The following is a 23,246-nucleotide window of genomic DNA, read 5'->3' as shown; positions in this document are numbered from 1 at the left end:
AGTGAAGTCCGGCTTAAAGAAAAAACAAAACATTGATTTAGCAATATGATGCAGTTATATGTTACATTTTTTCAGTGTAATGGTTAGTTTACTGGTTTCTTTTCTGGTCGTGTATTGGTATAATTATTGTATATTTTCATGTTCACTGAATAATAAAAAGCCGTTTAAGGCCTTGTTTTTCTGCTTATTTTATTCCTTCTAGAAAAACCAGATGTCAAATGCATTTTGCTGTGAAAAACAAGCTTTTAAGGAATACATTTCATTTGAACTCACAGCTGTGTGCTGTTAATTACAAGAGGTCGGATGCTTTAAAATGCATTACTGCTCGGATCTCTGTCCCCAGAGCCCTCTCACATCTAATATGCCTCAGGGTTCGCTGAATGCAATATGTCCGCGTCGCTTCAGCTAATGAACCTTATTTAAATGCGATTACCTGTGCTAATACAACAGTGCACCGTTTCACAACAACAACGCTGCCCGCATCATGGATATGTTCCTGGCTGCATGTCACATTGTTGTTAAAAACAATTTGCTTGGCAGGAATTTGTCTCCGGACAGACGTGACAGATGAGGGCCCTTGTGTCGAAACAAATGGTGCACATGTGATTGCCTTTGGTTTCTTTATCAGCGCTGAATCTCTTTCATTAATCAGAAAGCTTATTCTTAGTTTATCATTCTATACCTGATGACTCTGACGTAATGACTCAATGCGGGCCCGCTTTTATTTGCTTGGAGGCTCAAATGCCGCTGTGCTCAAATCAGGAGAATTGCACTGAAACCCTGATTGGCCTAAGTAGAAAAGATTAGCTCACTGTGGTCTGTGAACGGTACATTTGCTTACTTCAAAAACGTTAAGTGTCTATTAATAGCAGCCGGTCGGCAAGTTCAAAAAGTTTTCTGGGCTTTGACTGCCATTACACATCTTTAGTTCACGTAAGGGCCACTTGGTCTGGTACGGCAACAATCTTTAAACACGTTGTTTTATGTCAGCCAATGGCTGCCATTAGCACATCATGGAGATAAAACGCTCTCATGTTTTTCCCTTTCACGGTGGCCAACAGCTTACGCGGTTAATTGTAATACGTAACCGCTTTATGAGGTGTTGAGAGAACGGCATCCACTTATACCTGTGCACGTCTGGCTGCCTTCCATTCATTCCAGTGTTGTAGTTTCCATTCAACGGCTTGTCTGAAGGGCACTCTCTGACCATTATATCCAAGCTCAGTCGCTCACACTTACTGACCTGTGACAGTGCTAATCTTCTTAGCTAAATTGTTCATCTTAGCTAATCAAAATGCTATCATTTTTTGTTTTGTTTACTTTATCAGCAAAATTAAGGCGGGAAATAATAAAGAATTGCCTGTTTTAGCTGCACGAATAGTAAAGTAATTGCCATAAACTACAAAAGTGCTTTACTAGTGGGTTAAAAAACTCATCCGAACACCTACACATAATGTTACAATTTACATCTGCTCAAAATAACGCACACACAAGTATATTTACGTGTCAAATTACTGCTTTCACAGTCTCGATGTGTTCATGGTTTATAAGACGGGTTTAAAACATAAGCCCAATTTATAGCTACTTCTGCACAGAGGCGGACACAGCTTCATTACTTGAGTAAAAGTACAGATACCCCTTGCTCAGTTTTTACCCAAGTACAAGTAAAAGTACTACAGTCAGATGTCTACTTAAGTAAAAGTACTGAAGTACTTGTTTTTAAAAGTACTAGAGTATCAAGAGTACATTTTCTAAATATTGCATTACTACTGCCACAGTGCTTACATTTACGTACAGCAACGTCCTACATGGAGTTATGAAAAATGCTAATATTAATACCTTGGAGATTGTAAAAGGAATTGAATGTAAAATCAAGTCATTTTCATCTTTTTACCATGTTGCTTTATTTTACATGTCTCACTTGCCCAGAAGGCAATAGCACAATGGCAACGCTCTGACATATCTCTGCTAGAGTTTTAATGGATTTTTTTGCACCCACATTTAAACCTGACTGCGTTAAACACACCACCACATACTCAAGAACATCTCGGGTTGGCACATTCCCGGGATAGACCTGCTGCGTCATCCATTGATAGACCTGATAGACCATCATAGACCTGCTCCTTCATCCATTGTTTCGTCACTTTTCTAAAGGCTACAACATACTCCGCAAGAACAGAGAAAAAAGTTCTCGCTCTGACGGCTGAGAGAACAAAATGACGTCATGTTCTCACAGTCCTTGTTTGGGAGTTCTCGTTCTCGGCACATCGGCTGCGTCCGAAAACCTATAGGCAGCTGACTCGTTGCCTCGCTGCCTCATCAGACAATGACTTGTAAGGCAGCGTTTTGTGCATGAAGGCGCCTCATGAAACTAATTTCGGACAGACTTCTAAGGCAGTGTAACAGTTAAATAGAGCTAAAAAGAGAGAGCTTTGGTGAGAACTAAACACATATTTAATTACTACAGTAGTGATTTTGCGCTAGAAATGACATCAGAAGTGTAATATGTTGGTAAAAATCATACATTTACACACAAACTGAACTGCAAACGCAACTTCTGGACGCCATCTTTTTCCCCCCAGCTCAACTATCACTAAATGGAAAGCACAGGATTATGGGACATCAAAGGCAGCGAAGGACACATGTACGCTGCCTTCAAAAATCGATGAGATGAAGGTCTCTCAGGAGATAGGAAGTGAAGCTAACATTCGGACGCAGATTGATGCCTTCCTGCCTTCAAATGTGTCCTCCGAAGGCAGCATTTTCCAGGTTTCGGTGAAACTATTGTGTGATTGGTCATACATTTAAAGTGGGAGGGGTTAATGCAAAAAAAAAAAAAAGCTGATGATCGGTGCCTGGTTTTATTGTGAAGTATGGAATGTATTGGCCAGAACAAACTTTGTTCTTGTGCTTGCCACCTCGAGAAAACGAACACATTTCTTTGTTCTTGCAGAGTATATCCCAAGCTTAAATCTGACCATGGAGTTGACTTTGGCGGAAAGCTGAAGGTGAATGCTGATAGGATGTCCCAATCAGTGGCCCCTGAACAATCCAATCATCATTTTTTTTAGAAGTAGTAATGAGTACTTACGGTTATGGATAGAAATGTAGTGAAGTAAAGAGTATAATATTTGCCTCTCAAATGTACTTGAGTAAAGTCATGAGTACTCCCCAAAATAATACTCAAGTAAAGTACAGATTTCCTTCAAAATTGTACTTAAGTATTGTACTCAAGTAAATGTACTCCGTTACTGTCTGGCTCTGCATCGAGTGTACGCCGTAGCTATGTCGTAGGCTGTGTGTTGCATGCGTAGCTTACAACATACCCTGAAGTGAACCTCTCCCAAAAATATAGCATTTAACGTAATGCCTTGGTTCTATGCGGACTGCAAGCGCTGTGATTGGTCTGCATGTCCAACGCAGAAGTATAAATCAGCCTAGACTGTAAAAAAAAATGGATGACGTGTCTTCATTTTCTTTCATTGATGTAACTGAAATTGCCAGTGTTCAAATCATAGATTGTAAAAAAATATGGACGTAGTATCCGTGACGTCACCCATAGGATTCCGATGAGCCGTTCTGAAGCGTAAAGTAGAGACGAGCTAGTCGTTGCCATTTTGCTAACGCGTCATCGCGTGTCACTCCCAGATAACAGAAAATGGGCAAAGAGGTGGGATGTAGGCGGAGCTTAGGTGACGCAATGACTAACAGATAGCGAATAAATGGCGATCTACCTGTCACTCAAAGTAACCACGCCCTTAATAATGCAGAACTTTATGGCTTTATATAATGTAAATGAATAAGTTATTAAAAATAAAATTCACCCCCTCACAGTTGTCATGAAAGGCAAAATTAGCCATATAGACCAAAACCACAATTTGTACCTGTAAACATGTTTTTTTCTGCTGTAAAGTTGGGCATTTTAACATGGGGCTCATTGAGATTCTGCTCCCTTCTGGAGCCTCTCACACAATGGTCAAAATGTTCAGAAATACAAAAATGTCAGTTCTGTCTAGCTAAATGCTCTTTAAAGATTTCAACAGTAGGAAAAAATAATACTGCAGTAGGCCTACACAAAAAGAAAATGTATGTATTTATACAGTAGGCCTACATTATTTTGTAGAAATATGTAGGCTATGCATGTAAACTTAAAATCTACAGTTGCTTGTTCATTTTTACATTTTCTATTCTAACTTACCCTAACACCACACATTCTTATATATCATCTTATTGCTCTTCCATGCAAGCCACTGTGAATTTTCAGTTTACATGCAACACATTTCTATAAAAATAAACTGGTGTTTGGTCGTGATTCCTGTTTCATTACAATGGCAGGCCATTTGCCAATTTAGCAGACATTACAAACAATCCATGTCATAGGCATTTATGGAATATGCATGTCCGATCATTTTAAATGTGAACTTCCACACGATTAAAGAATGTTTAGAAGTCGTAAAGAGTTTGGCAATTTTACTGAGAATCAACTCATCAGTTTTGATCAATAAGCCATTTGCATATAGTTAGACAATTGTAGGCCTACTTGCTCTATTTGCACACAGGCCAAAACACATGCGGTTCGCTTAAATCAATAAGAAACTAAACTGAAATCAATAACAAACTAACTGCTCAGAGATATGAACTTATTTTGAGAGGGAAAAATATCAGTCAATTAGCGATTGAGAAAAACTGTTATGTAAAATGTTTGAATTTTGCTTTCTTGATTTTTTTCTCTCTTTTTTTGTTGACTAAAATTAGTTTATTTACTACATTTGAAATATTTACTAAATTAAAAATAAAATTTCGCCATAAAATATGAGTAAACAATGAACAGTATTAGTCATCGTGAAACGTGTCGTTAGACGAGCACTATTTACTGTTTTGGGTTTTTTTATCTTCGAAAATAACCTTTTTTTCTAGTTTCTGGACAAAATGTTACTTTTTAAAAATAAGAATCTGAGTCTAATTATATTTACGTCAAGATATATTTGCAATACATGTGGGTAGACAATCTCACAAACATTCCTGTTACTCACGACAAGACCTCCCGGTCAGACGAAAGCATCAACTGAGGCCCATGAATTCTCTGGAGGTCTACAAGGTTGATATGAGTGTCGGAGCACGTTATCTTGAAGAGCTAAAAATAAGTGCCGAGCGGAGTTCACGCAATGGCTCTTAGCCATGTACAGGATGTTTTAACCTGCCGTCTCGATCATCACCTTCAGCAGACTCTGAAATGCCACACAGGTGAGATGAATTTAAAACAAGCAGGGTGTAAGTGTCCATATTAAAAATTGTTCTGTTCAAGAGGGAAGTTGTTCTGTTTAACAGTTTTAAAATAATAGCTTGAATAGAATAGAATTTAAATAGATTGTACATGCAGGATTCGTCAGATGGCAAAAAACTTTTGTGCATTTCATATGCAGACAGAGATTCTGTTTGATAAACACATTCAGCCATTTCTGTAAATATGTCTATAATTAGTGCAGGCCGAAGCTAACAGGAAATGCACCACCTAAATTACTTTTCAAAAGTGAGTTTCCCGTACTCAATGTTCTATGGTAGTATGCCTAAAAATATCAGTTGCATGTGGGAGATGCAAAGTGCATTTGAATAAGTAGCTTATATATTAGGCTATTATTAGGCCTACTCATCATAAAATTCTGAGAGTTTTCCTTTATTTTGACCTGCTCAATATCAGTGTTCTGTGTCGTTGATGTTTCTGTGTGTTTTGTGGGAAAGAGGATCAATAAGTCAAGGCCCGGTACACAGAAACATTTGGTTTTGGACATCACCTGCTACTGTTACATAATGTTACTTAAGGCAATGCAGGGGGAACACGTGGTTTATTGTACACTCACACACACCCAATGAGTGACCAGTGACCCATAAGTCACCTTGCAACAAAAAAGGGGACAGAAGCTCTGATAGGGCTGCAGACAGCAGGGAAAATGGTAGATTAAATGGGGTAATAAAATGCAACTACTAACCATTTAATCGGGAATAGTTTTGGTGGCAAAAATAAATAGGCATATTATAGGGAGGTGAAAACAACCCTCCCAGATGTGCAAAAAAAAAAAAAAATCTTCTATTAACCTATATTATAAAAATGATAAAAAAAATTATATATATATATATATAGAGAGAGAGAGAAAGAGAGAGAGAGAGAGAGGGAGAGGGAGAGGGGGGGGGATAAGTATTTAAACACCCTGCTGTTTAGCAAGTTCTCCCACTTGGAAATTATGGTGGGGTTTGAAATTGTCATCGTAGGTGCATATCCACTGTGAGAGACATAATCTACAAAACAAAATCCAGAAATCACAATATATGATTTTTTTAACTATTGATTTGTATGATAGCTGCAAATAAGTATTTGAAAACCTGTCTATCAGCTAGAATTCTGACCCTCAAAGACCTGTTAGTCTGCCTTTTAAAATGTCCACCTCCACTCCATTTATTATCCTAAATTAGATTCACCTGTTTGAGGTCGTTAGCTGCATAAAGACACCTGTCCACCCCATACAATTAGTAAGAATCCAACTACTAACATGGCCAAGAACAAAGAGCTGTCCAAAGACACTAGAGACAAAATTATACACCTCCCCAAGGCTGGAAAGGGCTACAGGGAAATTGCCAAGCATCTTGGTGAAAAAAGGTCCACTGTTGGAGCAATCATTAGAAAATGGAAGAAGCCAAACATGACTGTCAGTCTCCTTCGGACTGGGGCTCCATGCAAGATCTCACCTTGTGGGGTGAAGAAATCAGCCCAGAACTACACGGGAGGAGCTGGTCAATGACCTGAAAAGAGCTGGGACCACCGTTTCCAAGGTTACTGTTGGTAATACGTAAAATTGGTAAAAGATGTCATGGTTTGAAATCATGCATGGCACGGAAGGTTCCCCTGCTTAAACCAGCATATGTCCAGGCCGTCTTAAGTTTGCCAATGACCATTTGGATGATCCAGAAAAGTCATGGGAGAAAGTCATGTGGTCAGGTGAGACTAAAATAGAACTTTTTGGTCATAATTCCACTAAACGTGTTTAGAGGAAGAAGAATGATGAGTACCATACCAAGAACACCATCCCTACTGTGAAGCATTGGGTTGGTAGCATCATGCTTTGGGGGTGTTTTCCTGCACATGGGACAGGGCGACTGCACTGTATTAAGGAGAGGATGAACTCGCCATGTATTGCGAGATTTTGGGGAACAACCTCCTACCCTCAGTTAGAGCATTGAAGATGGGTCGAGGCTGGGTCTTCCAACAGGAAAATAACTCAAAGCACACAGCCAGGATAACCAAGGAGTGGCTCTTTAAGAAGCATAGGGTTCTGGCAAGGTTCTGGCATGGCCTAGCCAGTCTCTAGACCTAAAACCAATAGAGAATCTTTGGAGGGAGCTCAAACTCCCGTGTTTCTCAGCAGAGCAGAAACCTGACTGATCTAGAGAAGATCTGTGTGGAGGAGTGGGCCAAAAATCCCTCCTGCAGTGTGTGCAAACCTGGTGAAAAACTACAGGAAATGTTTGACCTCTGTAATTGCAAACAAAGGCTACTGTACCAAATATTAACATTGATTTTCTCAGGTACTCAAATTTGCAGCTGTATCATACAAAAAATTGTTTAAAAAAATCATACAGTGTGATTTCTGGATTTTTTTTTTTTTAGATTATGTCTTTCACAATAGATATGCACCTACGATAACAATTTCAGAACCCTCCATGATTTGCAAGAGAACTTGTAAAATAGCAGGGTGTTCAAATACTTATTTTCCTCACTGTATGTATGTGTGTGTATATTACATATATACATACAGGTCCTGCTAAAAAAATTAGCATATGTGATAAAAGTTCGTTATTTCCATAATGTAATGATAAAAATTAAACTTTCATATGTTTTCATATTCATTGCACACCAACTGAAATATTTCAGGTCTTTTATTGTTTTAATACTGATGATTTTGGCATACAGCTCATGAAAACCCAAAGTCTCAAAAAATTAGCATATTTCATCCGACCAATAAAAGAAAAGTGTTTTTAATATAAAAAAGTCAACCTTTAAATAATTATGTTCAGTTATGCACTCAATACTTGGTCGGGAATCCTTTTGCAGAAATGACTGCTTCAATGCGGCGTGGCATGGAGGCGATCAGCCTGTGGGACTGCTGAGGTGTTCTGGAGGCCCAGGATGCTTTGATAGCGGCCTTAAGCTCATCCAGAGTGTTGGGTCTTGCATCTCTCAACTTTCTCTTCACAATATCCCACAGATTCTCTATGGGGTTCAGGTCAGGAGAGTTGGCAGGCCAATTGAGCACAGTAATACCATGGTCAGTAAACCATTTACCAGTGGTTTTGGCACTGTGAGCAGGTGCCAGGTCGTGCTGAAAAACGAAATCTTCATCTCCATAAAGCTTTTCAGCAGATGGAAGCATGAAGTGCTCCAAAACCTCCTGATAGCTAGCTGCATTGACCCTGCCCTTGACAAAACACAGTGGACCAACACCAGCAGCTTACATGGCACCCCAGACCATCACTGACTGTGGGTACTTGACACTGGACTTCAGGCATTTTGGCATTTCCTTCTCCCCAGTCTTCCTCCAGACCTTGACCTTGCACCTTGATTTCCGAATGACATGCAAAATTTGCTTTCATCCGAAAAAAGTACTTTGGACCACTGAGCAACAGTCCAGTGCTGCTTCTCTGTAGCCAAAAGTGACTTGACCTGGGCAATGCAGCACCTGTAGCCCATTTCCTGCACACGCCTGTGCACGGTGGCTCTGGATGTTTCTACTCCAGACTCAGTCCACTGCTTCCGCAGGTCCCCCAAGGTCTGGAAGGTTTCCAAGGTCTGAAACCTTCTCCACAAATTCCTCAGGGTGCTGTCACCTTCTCGTTGTGCAGCATTTTTTGCCACACTTTTTCCTTCCCACAGACTTCCCACTGAGGTGCCTTGATACAGCACTCTGGGAACAGCCTATTCGTTCAGACATTTCTTTCTGTGTCTTTCCCTCTCGCTTGAGGGTGTCAATGATGGCCTTCTGGACAGGGTCGGGTCTTACCCATGATTGCGGTTTTGAGTAATGAACCAGGCTGGGAGTTTGTAAAAGCCTCAGGAATCTTTTGCAGGTGTTTAGAGTTAATTAGCTGATTCAGATGATTAGGTTAATAGCTCGTTTAGACAACCTTTTCATGATATGCTCATTTTTTGAGATAGGAATTTTGGGTTTTCATGAGCTTTATGCCAAAATCATCAGTATTAAAACAATAAAAGACCTGAAATATTTCAGTTGGTGTGCAATTAATCTAAAATATATGAAAGTTTACATTTTATCATTACATTATGGAAAATAGTGAACTTTTATCACATCAAATTTTTTGAGAAGGACCTGTATAAGTGTGTGTGTGTTTATATATATATATTATTTATATTTATATACACATACATACACACAAATTAAGCATAACATTATGATCATGTCACTGACAGGTGAAGTGAATAACTGATTATCTCTTCATTACTGCACCTGTTAGTGGGTGGGGTATATTAGGCAGCAAGTGAACATTTTGTCCTCAAAGTTGATGTGTTAGAAGCAGGAAAAATGAGCAAACGGAAGGATTTAATTGAGTTTTACAGGGACCAAATTGTGATGGCTAGACAACTGGGTCAGAGCATCTACAAAAGTGCAGCTCTTGTGGGGTTTTACTGGTCTGCAGTGGTCAGCGTCTATCAAAAGTGGTGCAAGAAAGGAACAGCAGTGAAGTGGCGAAAGGGTCATGGGCAGCCAAGGCTCATTGATGCACGTGGGGAGCGAAGGCTGGCCCGTGTGGTTGGACCAAACAGACGAGCTAACATAGCCCAAATCGCTCAAGAAGTTAATGCTGGTTCTGATAGTAAGGTCTCAGAATACACAATGCATCACAGTTGTTGCATATATGGGGCTGCATAGACCCGCAGACCAGTCAGGGTGCCCATGCTGTCCCCTGTCCACCACCGAAAGTGCCAACAGTGGGGATGTGAGCATAAGAACTGGACTACAGAGCAATGGAAGAAGGTGGCCTGGTCTGATGAATCACGTTGATGGCACACATTAATACAAATACATAATAGAAAAGAGATCAAAAGTTTCAATCTTGAGTGATTATAATATTTTCAATTTAATCCCCTTTGTATACAGAAGACTCCAGAAGTTTAAAAACATTAGACCATTGTACAATATATCTACAAGTTTATAATCACAGTTTCACTCACTATACAATCAAGCAGAGCACAGGTTACAGACCAGAAACAGAAACCAACACGTGATTTTTTTTCTCATCAGTTTCAATTCACCATTCACAAACATACTTCAAGAGATCTTTATTCTACTTTGAGACATTAAATAAATTATGACTAAAGTACAATGATAAATTATCGACAGATTAGAGAATCTTTATTTCACCATTAGGGGCCATGTAAATGCTTATTTTTTCTGCAAGCATTGCATAATTTCCTTTATCCTGCGTTTTCCGGACCATGTGCAGTGTGTTTGGGATTTGGGAGTGCTGAAAGCTACAGCACAGGATCTCAATGTTGGAACAGCTGATATGACCTTGACTTACTTACTGCAGTATGTCAAGTTATTATAAACCCTTTATCACAGTGTATGGCATGATTTTACTTTCAATAGTGAGAAAACCCAGTGAAAATGGCACTAAAATGGTTGGTAAACCGGTTGAGATCTGCCAATCAATGCATGGCTGCCTCTTACAAGCTCTAAAAGTGAATGTGAAAAATCAGCAGCATCCGACGGTGCAATTCTTCATCATGCACCCCTGCGAGAAGGGACGGAGTCAGAAGCAGAACAGTGATGCCTCGATTTGGAATGGATTCAGCTTTGCACGATGTTGCGTGCCATGTGGTTACATCACCATGGAATTGGATGCTAACGGGATATTTTGCAGAAGTCTTGGGATGCTGGCCAGGGCGATTACGGCTCGGTCAAACAAAAAAGGGGGGTTAAAATTGCACTTTTGCCCTTAATATTTACAATGTCTCCATTTTACGGGGATGTTACACTCTACTTCTCTTTGAGGAGCAAAGTAGCATTGCAACGTCGTACAAAGAAAAACATAAAAAAGATGAAACATAAAAATAATTACAAGCATGTCTCTACAGAAAACATAAGCAGATGTAGAAGGGGGTTAAGGGGACGGGAGGAAAAATAACAATAATATTTAATTACAACTTAATCCAGATAGAACAAACTGATAATAAAACACAAGCTCCCTTAAGACTAGCCCTAGATGGATAAAACATTCTGAGATGTACTTAATCATTCAGATTAATGCTTCTAACTTCATAATGAGAGCTGTATTTTTTGGCATGGCCCTTCTCGCCTAAGTGCTGTGCGAGAGATAATGCAATCCGGGTGCAGCGGCGACCTAGTAGCAGCACGAACGGGGAATGTTGCCCACTCTCTCGGGTCAGAGCGTGTGGGATTACACACAAGGGTCCTTTTCATTACATAATACATTCATTAATTGGCACGCTTGCATAAGGGGGAAATGAGAGCGGGGAGGAGCGGCCATTAACCTGCGGCGCTGTGAATAGAGGAAAAGCCTCTGAAAGCCTCGAAAGAGCTGCAGAATCCGCAGGTCTCCATTAGTCCGGCACATTTTGTTCTTCAAAAAGAGCGTGGGGGGTCACATTTATGAGAATAGTCATTAATCTACCCAACTTGATGCACCAGGTCGTTGGATACAGGACTGCAATTCTGCTTTGAACCTGATGAACTCGACTCACCAAGGCACAGGTGAGGCGGCTACATCACAGGGGACGAGTTGGAAGTCGGGCACGATGTGAAAAGAAGTAAGCACAGACTCTTGGTAATCTCTGTGCGTTCCATTCATTTGTCACGCGAGTGTCTGTGGCGCAGTTCAGTCCTCATCTCGAACTGTGCCTCCAGTGTATGTATCAGACTGAACTCTGTTTTGTTCTCAAACGGAGTACATCGTTCTGTCACGGGCTCAGCGTGTGCTGTTTACTGTAACAGCCTTCCCCTCAACTGACTTCACTTCCTTCCGGCTGTATCATCCGGCACTCTTTGCTGTTTGATTAGTCGTTCGATCTCCGAACCCAGCGTCTGGAGATTTTCCTGTAGTGAGAGAAGCAAATCAGACTGCTGTGAGGACTAATGCTATTATTTACACTGCCATTCAGTTTATTCATACACAAGGAGAGCAAAAACAGGCACGTCTGAAAGAAGCGAGTCTGTAAGCTTGGATAATCAGCCAATTTCAGGCTGTTTTGCTTCGAAACGGTCAGATTTCCTGCTCATCTCATGTTAAGACCGTAATCCTGCCATTGTGCTTTCAATGGAGTTCTACGTCCCCCTTGCGCCCTGTCCTCAAAACATACTTTATTAATTTCTCTGATCTCCCAGCGGATGTGCTCCCTCGTACATGAAAGCTGCTGTCCCTGTTGTGACCTGGATGCGGATCTATAACCAACGAGAGCCGGTTACTGCCAGCATGGGAATTTGCCCACTTACTCAACAGTCATACATCACCACCAAATTTGCTTTTCTTCTGATAGCCATCACCAGGATTCCAGTTACGCAGTTAAGCTTAGTTTGTAATTGTAATTACATCAGCGGATACCATTGTGGAACTCAACACTAACATCAATATACCAATACCTAGTTTGGCTATATATGGTCACACTATTGCAATTGCAAAAACAAATGGCTAGGGCTAATGTATGTGTCGAGTTTCATGCAATTTGATGCAAGCTAAGAGTCTCAACACCCCCCCAAATATTAAAGTTTAAAGCGTTGTCATGGCAACATTGTTTATGCTATGAAGGATTCCTTCGCAGGTCTACATCTGTCGCGTCTTAACTTTATTCTAACAACATTTGAGGTAAATCAGGTAAAAATAAGTGGATGATTTCATAGCATTTTGAAAATGACAAACTTTCTGCTGCCAGTTGGTGGCGCTATGACTTTGACTCACAATAGTCAAATCCATGTGATTGGTCTCCTATAATGAACATACAGCCTAAGTTTCATTAAAACCAGTCAATGCATGCAGAAGTAAAAACATATGTTCTGTTTTCCTTTTTTCACCATTAATTCACTTCAACACCACAGCGAAACCATTTGAGATATCAAAAATCTGTCTGCAATTTAACATCCTCAATGTCTTGGCTTCATGACTTGCTGTTTGGAAGTTTTTATATTTTCAGCATGTTAAGGGCCCCAAAACCCTCCAGATCCCTCGCAAAAAAAAAAAGACGACTAAAGAATAATCCTAAGGAAAATAATCGGACCATTGCCACTAACAAACCCTTTTTCATACTGTATTATAATAATTTGATGCCTAAATTAATTTTTATTTGTAGTTTTTTCTGACTTTATTTAGACTTAGAGTATAGACTTTTAGGTAACACTTTAGAATAAGTCATTAGTTAACATTAGTTAACTACATTGTTAACATTAACTAATAATGAACTGCACTTATAAAGCATTTATTTATCTTTCTTAAATGTTAATTTCAACATTTACGCAAATTGTGAAAAGTGACTTGTGTAAACAATGCTTGTGTAAACAATACATGGATCCACTATTTACAATGGACCTTTTTTGTGAAATTATGCAATGTCACAACACCTGGCATACAAAAGTACACTAGCATATAAAAGGCTTTAAAAACTAGTCCAATTTATACATGTTGGGTTTTGTCAGATCAGTTTGAGTATTTCCGCGTGTTCCATTCTCTTCACTCTTCAGCACATCAAACAACGCAGAAACCTTTTAAAATTGTACTTTAAAATAAATGCTTATACTTAAGCTTATATTTATGGGGAGCTGTTAAGAGTCCCCCATCATTTATTTATGTTCTCCATTTCATAAGATTTTGTAAATTTATTTAGCCTTTTGTTAATATGCTGTTCTTATAAATAAAAAGATGCTACAGTAGTAATGTTTTATTATTATTATTATTATTATTATTATTATTATTATTATTATTATTATTATTATTATTATTATTATTCAGGTGTTTTGGAATATTTTATGCTTTTCTAATTTGTTAGAATAAATTTAACATGCTTTATTCATTATCTTTTTGTTTACCTTATTAAAGATTTTTTAAACAAAACACTTTAGTGACAGTGCACTATATTTTTTGCACTCTTTGTTGACTATTTATTGACTATTTATTGATGTAGATGTGTTTTGTCTTGTATGCATGGAGGGAATGAAATTACAGGAATACAAAAATTACAGTATCTAAAAAGAGTGAAATAAACAGCTTGTACAGTTCAGTGATGATGTTAAAATTGTCAAAAACAGAAAGAAAACATAAATATGGGTAGATATATATATAGATATATATATCGGTTATTGGGCATATAAACATGGAAATAATAAATAATTAGTATCGGTATCAGTTATAAAAAATATATTTTGGTTGATCTATACTGATGATTGGTCGGTGCCTATCGGTGCAGTGTGAATTGGCCTCTACAGACAAGCCATAAAACTCTCTTTTTGATTTTATGGGGTCTTTAAGAGGCAAGGATATCCGTCACTGTTGTAGACAGTGACTCATACCTTCAGCGTGATGTTTTTGAGCAGGGTGTCCTCTAGCACAGCCTGGAGTTTGCGGTTGATTTCCAGCGAGAGGTCGAGAGTGAGCCCGCTGTCGGCAGGGTGGGAGGTGTACAGTGATGCCATGATGCCTCCCCTCCGGCTCAAGTTGGCTTTGTTAAAGTCTGAGGCTTCTGTTGACAAAGCTCCAGTCTCTTCTCTGAGCACATAACTTTGGATAATCCTGTGGGAAACACAAAGTTTTAATTGCCATGTATGCATACGCAGCAATTTAAAGTGTTAATGCAACCTCAAGCCATAAAGGCCATCATCCCATCATTATCCTCAGGGAGGAGGTAAAAGGTGACGATACTAACGAACCTGGGGACAGAGGAGAAGAAGACGGCAGGCTCTAAGAACTTATTAACCATATCTACAGCGTTTCACTAATAACAGATTAGAAGGCTTTGCACAGCTAAATCTCAGCCGTCTGTCTTATAAGATTTATTTAATGTGACACTCATTTAATTGATATAGCTTTTTATGTCATTGTCACTTTTGCAGTAGTACTTATTGGGAAAAAAATCCATTAGTCCGTTTTAATTAGTAAATGAATATAGTGGTCATCTACTAAGAGTACATAAAGGACAAGCTTCTTGATTTTGATGTAAGACTTAAAGGCTTTCTGGTTAAAGGCTTTTCATAAAATAAAGTCTAAAAAAAGATTGGTTTTCAATGAATCAAATTCAAATGTGAATGGCCTTGCGTAAAAGACATTAGTGAGGGTAGACGTCATGTGTAACTTATATGTAACCTGAGTGAAAACAAGGTTCAGAGAGATACAAGTACACCAGAGTGCAGAAAAGAAATTATGACAGCATTTGACCAAATTTGGAATTGGGATTCATATTGGGATTATACATATATACAGACACACAGACCTATCAAGGCATAACATTATGACCACCGACAGGTTAAGTGAATAACACTGATTATCTCTTCATCACGGCACCTGTTAGTAGGTGGGGTATATTAGGCAGCAAGTGAACATTTTGTCATCAAAGTTGATGTGTTAGAAAACGGGAAAAAGGGCAAATGTAAGGATTTTAGTGAGTTCGACAATGGCCAAATTGGGGAATCGGGCCTGTTTTAGGCTTCTTTTTATATTTTAGATATTAATTAATTTTAAAAAACGATGAGATGGCATGCTCTGGCGGAAACAAAATTAAACCATGTTACCGTGACTGTCAAGACTGGCTCGCAGAGTTTAGAGTCCACGCCAGCAGCAGTGCTGCCAGCGCTCCTTCAGGGCAGCTGGAAGAGTTAGGGCCTTTTAACACCTGCTCACTTCATGCATTTTTCATCAAATCATTCAAAAACTGAACATGTGAAAGTGTTATGGGCTATATATGGTATGTTGTAGTCAGATATGATAGCACTACTGCAACACGCGTTGCCACAAATGAGTAAAGCAAGCCAACACGCAAACTGCCGCAAGTGAAACTGAAAGTAGGCCTAAGTCTTTTTAAACACAATAATCTTCATTACAACTAATGAGACTAAATTATCTTACTTGTGCTTAGGTCGCTCTTTTTCCTATTGCAGTCTTTGATCTTGAAATCAGTTGATGATAAATAAAAGCATATCTGTTGCTTTCGTTGACGTAAACCCAACATGGATATAGCGCGGGAATTGAAGATCAAGTTTATTTTCATTTTTCGGAGAGGTGTAAGGTAAGACAAACTGCATGTTTTTTTAAAACAATAACTTTAATTTAATAAACAAATAATGCTTCAAACTTTTTATTAAATTAACTTAATTAAGAAAAGAAATATGACATTAAAACTACTTTGACATTAAAAACATTTTACTGGTAATAGGGAGGATCATAGACCGTAAAAAAATATGGACGACTCGACATCATCCGTTTCCGCTTGCCATATTTGAAGCTTTCAGGCAGCCTTGCACGGCGCGGACATCTTGGGACCGAGTCTGCGCAGTAGCAATTTCGGGACCGGAGTTGCGCAGTAGAGCGCAGGAAATAGAGCAGGAAGTACAGTCGCGATATCAAAAGCCCGCCCACACTCTCGCAGATGCAGAACAATTAATTATGTTGGTGTGAAATAAACAGTTATGGAAATGTAGAAATTAAAGCTAAAGCTCTAATCTGCTCCCAAAAATTTCGAAAAAAGTCCGTTAGTGCCTCAGTGACAACTTCACTCAGAGAAGCGGTCAGTCTCAGCTGTCAATCATGACGTCACACCCCCGTTTTTATAGCATCAAATAACTACTCAGACTAAACTTATTTTTAAAACGAACACCTGAAATGAAATCATCGTGATGATAACTGCCTTCAGTGACATATACTAACTTTGGGGGAACATTTTTGAAGTGTAATTTTATTATTTAGTTTGCATAGTGTCCATTAGAAAACACAGAGGGGCGGCTATACTGGGACCAGTCGCCGGGGGGCGATCGAGGCGAGAAAGCTTCAGTAAAGGAGAGGGAGACTGCAGGCTTGGGGAGGATACAAAAAGGGCCTGAGCCGGACTAGGGCCTAGATTTTATGCCCATGCAGGGCTCTACAACACAATATTAGGAAGGTGATCATAATGTTATGCCTGATTGGTGTGCCGGTGTGTGTGTATATATACACATAATAATAATAATAATAAATAATATATAGTTCATAATAATAATAACAACAACCATAATAACACACACTATAATTATTTCTAATTCCCTAGTTTAAATTGCATTCCATATGTAATTATTTTTTATTTTTGTTTTTTTAACCAACATTTCAATCCTTAATTGATGTTCCTGGTAACATTTTTTATTTTGTAGCGAGACCCAGAAAGAGACATGAGGAAAAAAGAGAAGAACTTTATACCCAATGCTTTAGAGATCTTAAAAAGGCTTAAGTTATAAAAACCACAATTCAGTTTTAAGTGCTTCAATTTAAACCACGGTGGTGAGCAGACGGAAATCATAAGTAATTATCATCTCATATTGTTGGCCATTCATTGTGCTGAAATAAAAAAATGGAGAAGCCTGTGTGGTTTTCTTTAAAGGATGATGTTGTGATGTACATTTATCTTTCAGTCTCTGGGAGAGAGTTCTTTCTTCTGCGACCACTATTTAAAATCTATTTTCTCTGCAGTGACGCACGGCCCAAATAAAGGCAGAATTTGATTCTAATGGTTTCTTCAGACCACTGCCCGAGACAAAGACATTAGAGGACGTGAGGCTAAAGGTCCCTGCTTGAGAGCAAAAAAAAGCAATCTAAGTACTTTCTGAATTGATGAATTTACTCTCATTTCACTGTCTGAATCTAAAACGAACACACTAGGACATCTATCAAACAAACGTTTTTTCTACCCTGATGACTCAAAATGTTTCAATGTGGTTATTTATCAGCGACAGGAAAAAAAACAGGGAAAATTCACAGATGCTTTGAAAAACAAAGTCTCTGTGATGTGCTGATGCTACAAAAAGGACAAAGATATATATACATATATACATATACGTACACACAATAACACTATATAAGACACACACAAAATAAAGAAAAAAAGAAAAACGAACAACTTACCTCTCACTAATATGGGGTCCAAATGGACCCCAGCTCCATAACGGTAGTAGTTAAACGAAACAAAAGGAAATTAAAAAGTTGTCTCTAGTTAAACATTTTGCATGCACATACAGACGTGTAATTGCAATTCATTATAAACTTTTCTAGTGGCGATCCTACCCCTGTTTGGTAGTAAATCCACAGAGTTTTACTGGCTTTTATTATATAGGACAGTGGAGAGCTGACAGTAAACTTGAAGGAAAGAGAGAGAAAAAACTGGATCAGGACATGACTCAGGCTGGACAACAGCTGTACCACAGCTCTGAGATCATTCTGAATTTTTGATTTTGATTTGCAGTCCTGTTTGTTTGAAACAGTTCACAGTTTTAGCTTAAGCGCAGCGGGATGACCTGATTCTCACAGCCTAGAAGCTAAAAGAGTAAAGATAGACAGCAGGAACACCAGGAGAGTGTAGAAAGAACAGACAAGAACCATAGGATGAAATAAAGAGTCAGGCTTTGGCAGTCTGTTCGTCATCATTCGAGAAATCAAAAGACAAAATGTGAATCTTTATGTTTATTTTATGAGGATTGTGAATTTCTAGCACTACAATTGAACCATGGGTAAAGATGAGAGCTCATATCAAAGATCATTTCAAATCAAAGCTCATATCAAAGATAAATCTAGACAGCATATTCCCGTTTCAATCAAGATGCAAGTGTTGATCAAACGGTATATATGGGTCAAAAAAATACCCGAATCATTTATCAGCCTTTGCAGTCAGACTGCATTTCATACATTAAAATCTCAAACTACATTATTACATTTCCTGATAAAGCAGCTTGCCTGTCCAAAACTCACTGCCACAATGTTGGCGTTCACCTGACAATATTTCCATGGTTTTCAATGTCCCACTGACATTCTGGTCCTTTGACACTGCTTGAGTCCCCGGGGACGCCACGTCAATCCGAGGGGTTCAAAGACTGAACATTCAATCATTTTTTTTTCCATGAATTTCATCATCCGTTGGACATAAATCTCAAATAGTAATAGCATACCTCCCCACACCAAGTCATATGATTTGTTCAAGCTAAAGTTTAATCCATAAGGTTAGAGGTTTCGCTTGTTGAAATGTAGCAAGCACTATTAAATACAGTAATAATTTATGCACCAATCCATGAATGAATCACATGCAAATCCAATGGCACTTGGTTTCAATTCCAGAACATCAGTGATTTCCTCTAACCGCCCTTGACGAGAGGCGCAGTGAGAATACTTGTCTTTATCTCCTTTGAGAAATATATGGTAATCCTCAGCTAGGTGTAGTCATGCTATTAAATCAATTGCGGTTTTATGATATAATCAATTTCCACTGAGCCTTGAATGATATAACGGCCTGATTTAACCTTCCAGTATGTCAAAGAATCACTCGAACAGCAACAGTCGATAAACACTGGGAAACATTCCACCGCTTGGCGAATCGGGACTTGTTGAGGAAGCTCAGCTGCACGTAATGGCTAAAGATCAGCTAAGGAGTCTAAATTAAGCCTGACCTCAATGGGATGCGTCCTTGATTAGAACTAATGAATGTGGATTAGTGCAGGTGGATCGACTCAAGGCCCATCATTATTCAAAAGCGATGGGAAAGGGACAGAGATGGCATTTCTGTCCAGAGTGGTGGCGGCAACCCAACTTGCAGTCTTCTGCGGCATGTTAAATTATTTATCTCATTCAAAGACTGATCACGAAAACAAAGCATTCTCTTTTTCCGAGACCATTTACTTTGTTTTGCAAAAAGATTTTTATGCGGTTGAAATGTGCAGCGTCGACCTGATTCATCATGTATAGTGTGTATGAATATGTATCAGGCATCATTAGCAACTTTGGTGACGCATTACTCCCGCAAGAACCCGACAGCTATAAATATCACTGCCAAGACCTCTCCGTCAGAAGCATAGGTTTGCTCGCTGTGTGTGAATGAAAAAGATGAATGTCTGCCAGATCCCCTTTTGCAATGAAAGTCAGACATACAAGACACAAGTCTAGGTCAGGAAGCCGTAGACAAATAAACAAAGGGAAAAAAACAAACAAAACAAAAATAGGCAGAAAAACAAGAGAAAGAGAGGATGCAAGAGCGGGACAATGACCAGCAAAATTCAACCAGACGAAGAAAGAAGGGCTGGAAGTGAGAAATTCTCTACACCAAATGCTCAGAGCTATTCTATAGTGGCATCAAAAAATATTTGGACACTTAAAACTGCCCGAATATCAGAGTGTTAGATCTTAAACACATTATATGGCCAAACTTGTGCTCTAATTAACAGGGTTTTTTTTGTGAGGAGAATTATGTGCTTTTAATGTAAAATAAATACCATGTGGTTTTGATATTTTATTAGATATGTTCATTAGACATTTTTCACTGTGGCTTAAAGGTTTAGTTCACCCAAAAAAAAAAAATCAATAATTACTTACCCTAATGTCGTTCGACACCCTCCGTTCATCTTCGGAACACAAATGAAGATATTTTTGTTGAAAGCTGATGGCTTAGAAAGGCCTCCACTGACACCAATGTCATTTCCTCTCTCAAGACCCATAGAAGGCACTAAAGACTCCGATGAAGATGAAGCGACAAGAATTAGTTTTTGTGCACAAAAAAACGAAATAATTTATATAGTGATGGGACGATTTCAAAACAAAGTTTCGATTCTGTTAAGAATCACCGTATCGATTCATGATTCGGAACATCAATATGCTGATTCATAACGGTCGAAACTTTGTTTTGAAATCGGCCCATCAATATACAAGTCGTTATTTATTTATTTTTGTGGACAAAATCTATTCTCGTCGCTTCATAAAATTATTGTACAGCCACTGTAGTGAGATGGGCTTTGTAACGACATCTTTAGTGCCTTTATGGGTCTTGAGTGAGGAATTGACATTGGTGTCAATGAAGGCCTTTCTGAGCCATTGGATTTCAACAAAAATATCTTCATTTGTGTTTTGAAGATGAACGGAGGTCTTACGGGTGTCGAACAACTTAGGGTAAGTAATAATGACAGAATTTTCAGTTTTGAGTGAACTAATCCTTTAATTGTCCAAATGTTTTTTTGGAGCCATTGTATCCTTCTAAATTATTAATTTTCTATTAAACTCATGGCTTCTCTTTGCTGTCCTTCAGGACAACTTTCTATAAAACTCCAGGCTCATTTGTAAATGTCAAATTAAACTTAGGGAGCCAAGGAGTTTTTCATCTTCCACTCGTCTTTTTCGCTCTCACTCACTTTGTCTTTTTCCTGATCTCCTCCACTAGCTGTTTGATGTGGTCCTCCATGAATTCAATCTTTTCGTTCTTACGAGCGTGTGCTTTCTGCAGTCGCACGATGCGCTCCACTAGCACAGCTTTGTCCACCTCGGGGAAGCTGTCCACCACTACGACAGATGAACCAGACTGATTTTCCGGAGAGCGATCATCCATACTGCTGCCCCTTGCGTTTAGAGAGCCTGAAAGTGAGAGATTCAAACCATTGTGCAGTTACAGTCACACTATAAGGTCACACTATATATCAAAAAACACAGGAAGCAAACTTAGCACTAAGATTAGAGGAATACTCTGTGTTCAACACAAGTTAAGCTTCATTCGAAAGTACTGCTGGTAATTTCGATCACAACAAATGAATTTTGACTCATTCCTTAGTCTTACAAAAAAAATGTAAACTAATTGCAGGTTACAGTAACACACTTACAAGAAAGTAAACCAGGTCAGCATTCCAGAGGGTTTTACAGCATAAATGTGAAGATCAATGTTGTGTTAAAGCATTTGCATGATTTATTTAGTAAAATTTAAAGTGAACATAACACTTGTCTAAAGTGTTTCTGTGTGATGAAATATTGAATTTAACTTTACATATCCACTGTACGTGTGTTACTGTACTGTTTTTTTAGCTTTTGGCTTCTCTTTTATTAAATGAGGTTGATGTGAGGTAATCGAACCAGAAACATCTCATACACATGCACACACAAACACACACGCACACATACCCGTCTGGTTCACTATCTTTGTGGGGACTCTTCATAGACATAAGGTTTTTTTATACTGTACAAACTCTATATTCTCTCCCCTTATACATTTTCGACAAAACTCATTCTGTATGATCCTCAATCCTCAATTTAGGTCCCCTCAGTGACGAGTCCCCATGAGTCTGTGTGCATTCAGGTCAAAGTCCCCACCGGGATAGAAAAACATGTACACACATATACACACAAACACACTTTTTATGCTGTAGAGAAGTCTCTTATGCTCACCAAAGCTATATTTATTTGACCATAAAAACAGTAAAAACAATATTGAGAAATATTACAGATTAAAATAACTTCTCTTTTAATATCCACCTTTTTCCTGAGTAAATGATGAGTGCTGCCATGAGGAATTCCAACTTCCGCTTAGATGCTGTCCTGTTCCGGTCTCCATAGGAACACAATGTCAAAACGGGGTAAAAAGAGCGTCTGAATGAACTAAACAGAAACTTCTTGAACATTACTAAAAATAAAAATGTGCACAGAGTTGAGCGTTGCTGTTGTTGGCTGTTACATAATAGCAATAAACTCAAGAAATTCTTGGAAAGTATGTGTTTTGAGCTCCAGCGAATCTGAAGAGAATGTCTGTATACAGCACCGTATGCCTTGCATTTTATGCTCGAATGGCAAGAGAAAACGAGCATGGCTTGCGGCACTTAAGTTAAAATACTCCCCAAAGAGGGTATGAGTGCACTCTAATCATTTTGAGGACAAAATCCCACAAACAGCTCATGTTTTCAATGCAGGCAGCAGCTAACTTTGGACAGCTTTGTGACATCTACGCACTCATTAATTTTTGATGATTTAAGCGTAGACAAAAGACAGTCATTGCAACACTGTAAAGTGATGGCACTGTGGAGCAAAAGCACATGTGCTTTTTAAACTATTTTCATTGGTTAACATTACATTATCAGCTTGGAAAATAGGCTAATTTGAAACTAGAACAGAAACACTGGAGACCGGAAATGTAAAGCACCATTCCAGTACGAGTCGGGCGAGACTTACAAGTTCAGAAAAAGGTGGATATATGAACCTTC

The 23,246-nt window shown here is 38.8% G+C and overlaps 1 protein-coding gene across 3 annotated transcripts in view; it reads right to left on the bottom strand.

Moving 5' to 3' along the window:
- Positions 1-10,120: 10,120 nt before the first annotated feature.
- Positions 10,121-23,246, bottom strand: part of ccdc186 (coiled-coil domain-containing protein 186) — a 39,721-nt gene continuing 26,595 nt past the window's right edge. Inside the window, exons 14-17 of one of the 3 annotated variants that reach the window (XM_067430344.1) lie at positions 22,525-22,587; positions 21,417-21,636; positions 14,586-14,805; positions 10,121-12,125 (exon numbers count right to left, since the gene is read on the bottom strand). In XM_067430344.1, coding sequence (XP_067286445.1) covers positions 12,042-12,125; positions 14,586-14,805; positions 21,417-21,636; positions 22,525-22,587 — 587 coding nt within the window. In that variant the 3' untranslated portion in view covers positions 10,121-12,041. Of the gene's footprint in view, positions 12,126-14,585; positions 14,806-21,416; positions 21,637-22,524; positions 22,598-23,246 lie in introns of those variants that run through there. The other 2 variants (XM_067430345.1, XM_067430346.1) reach the window with 2 other exon arrangements.

The sequence above is a fragment of the Pseudorasbora parva genome, chromosome 21, assembly GCF_024679245.1.
Source record: "Pseudorasbora parva isolate DD20220531a chromosome 21, ASM2467924v1, whole genome shotgun sequence".
Taxonomy (NCBI): domain Eukaryota; kingdom Metazoa; phylum Chordata; class Actinopteri; order Cypriniformes; family Gobionidae; genus Pseudorasbora; species Pseudorasbora parva.
Note: the sequence above shows the minus strand (reverse complement) of the source record. Positions and strands in the feature narration are given on the sequence as shown.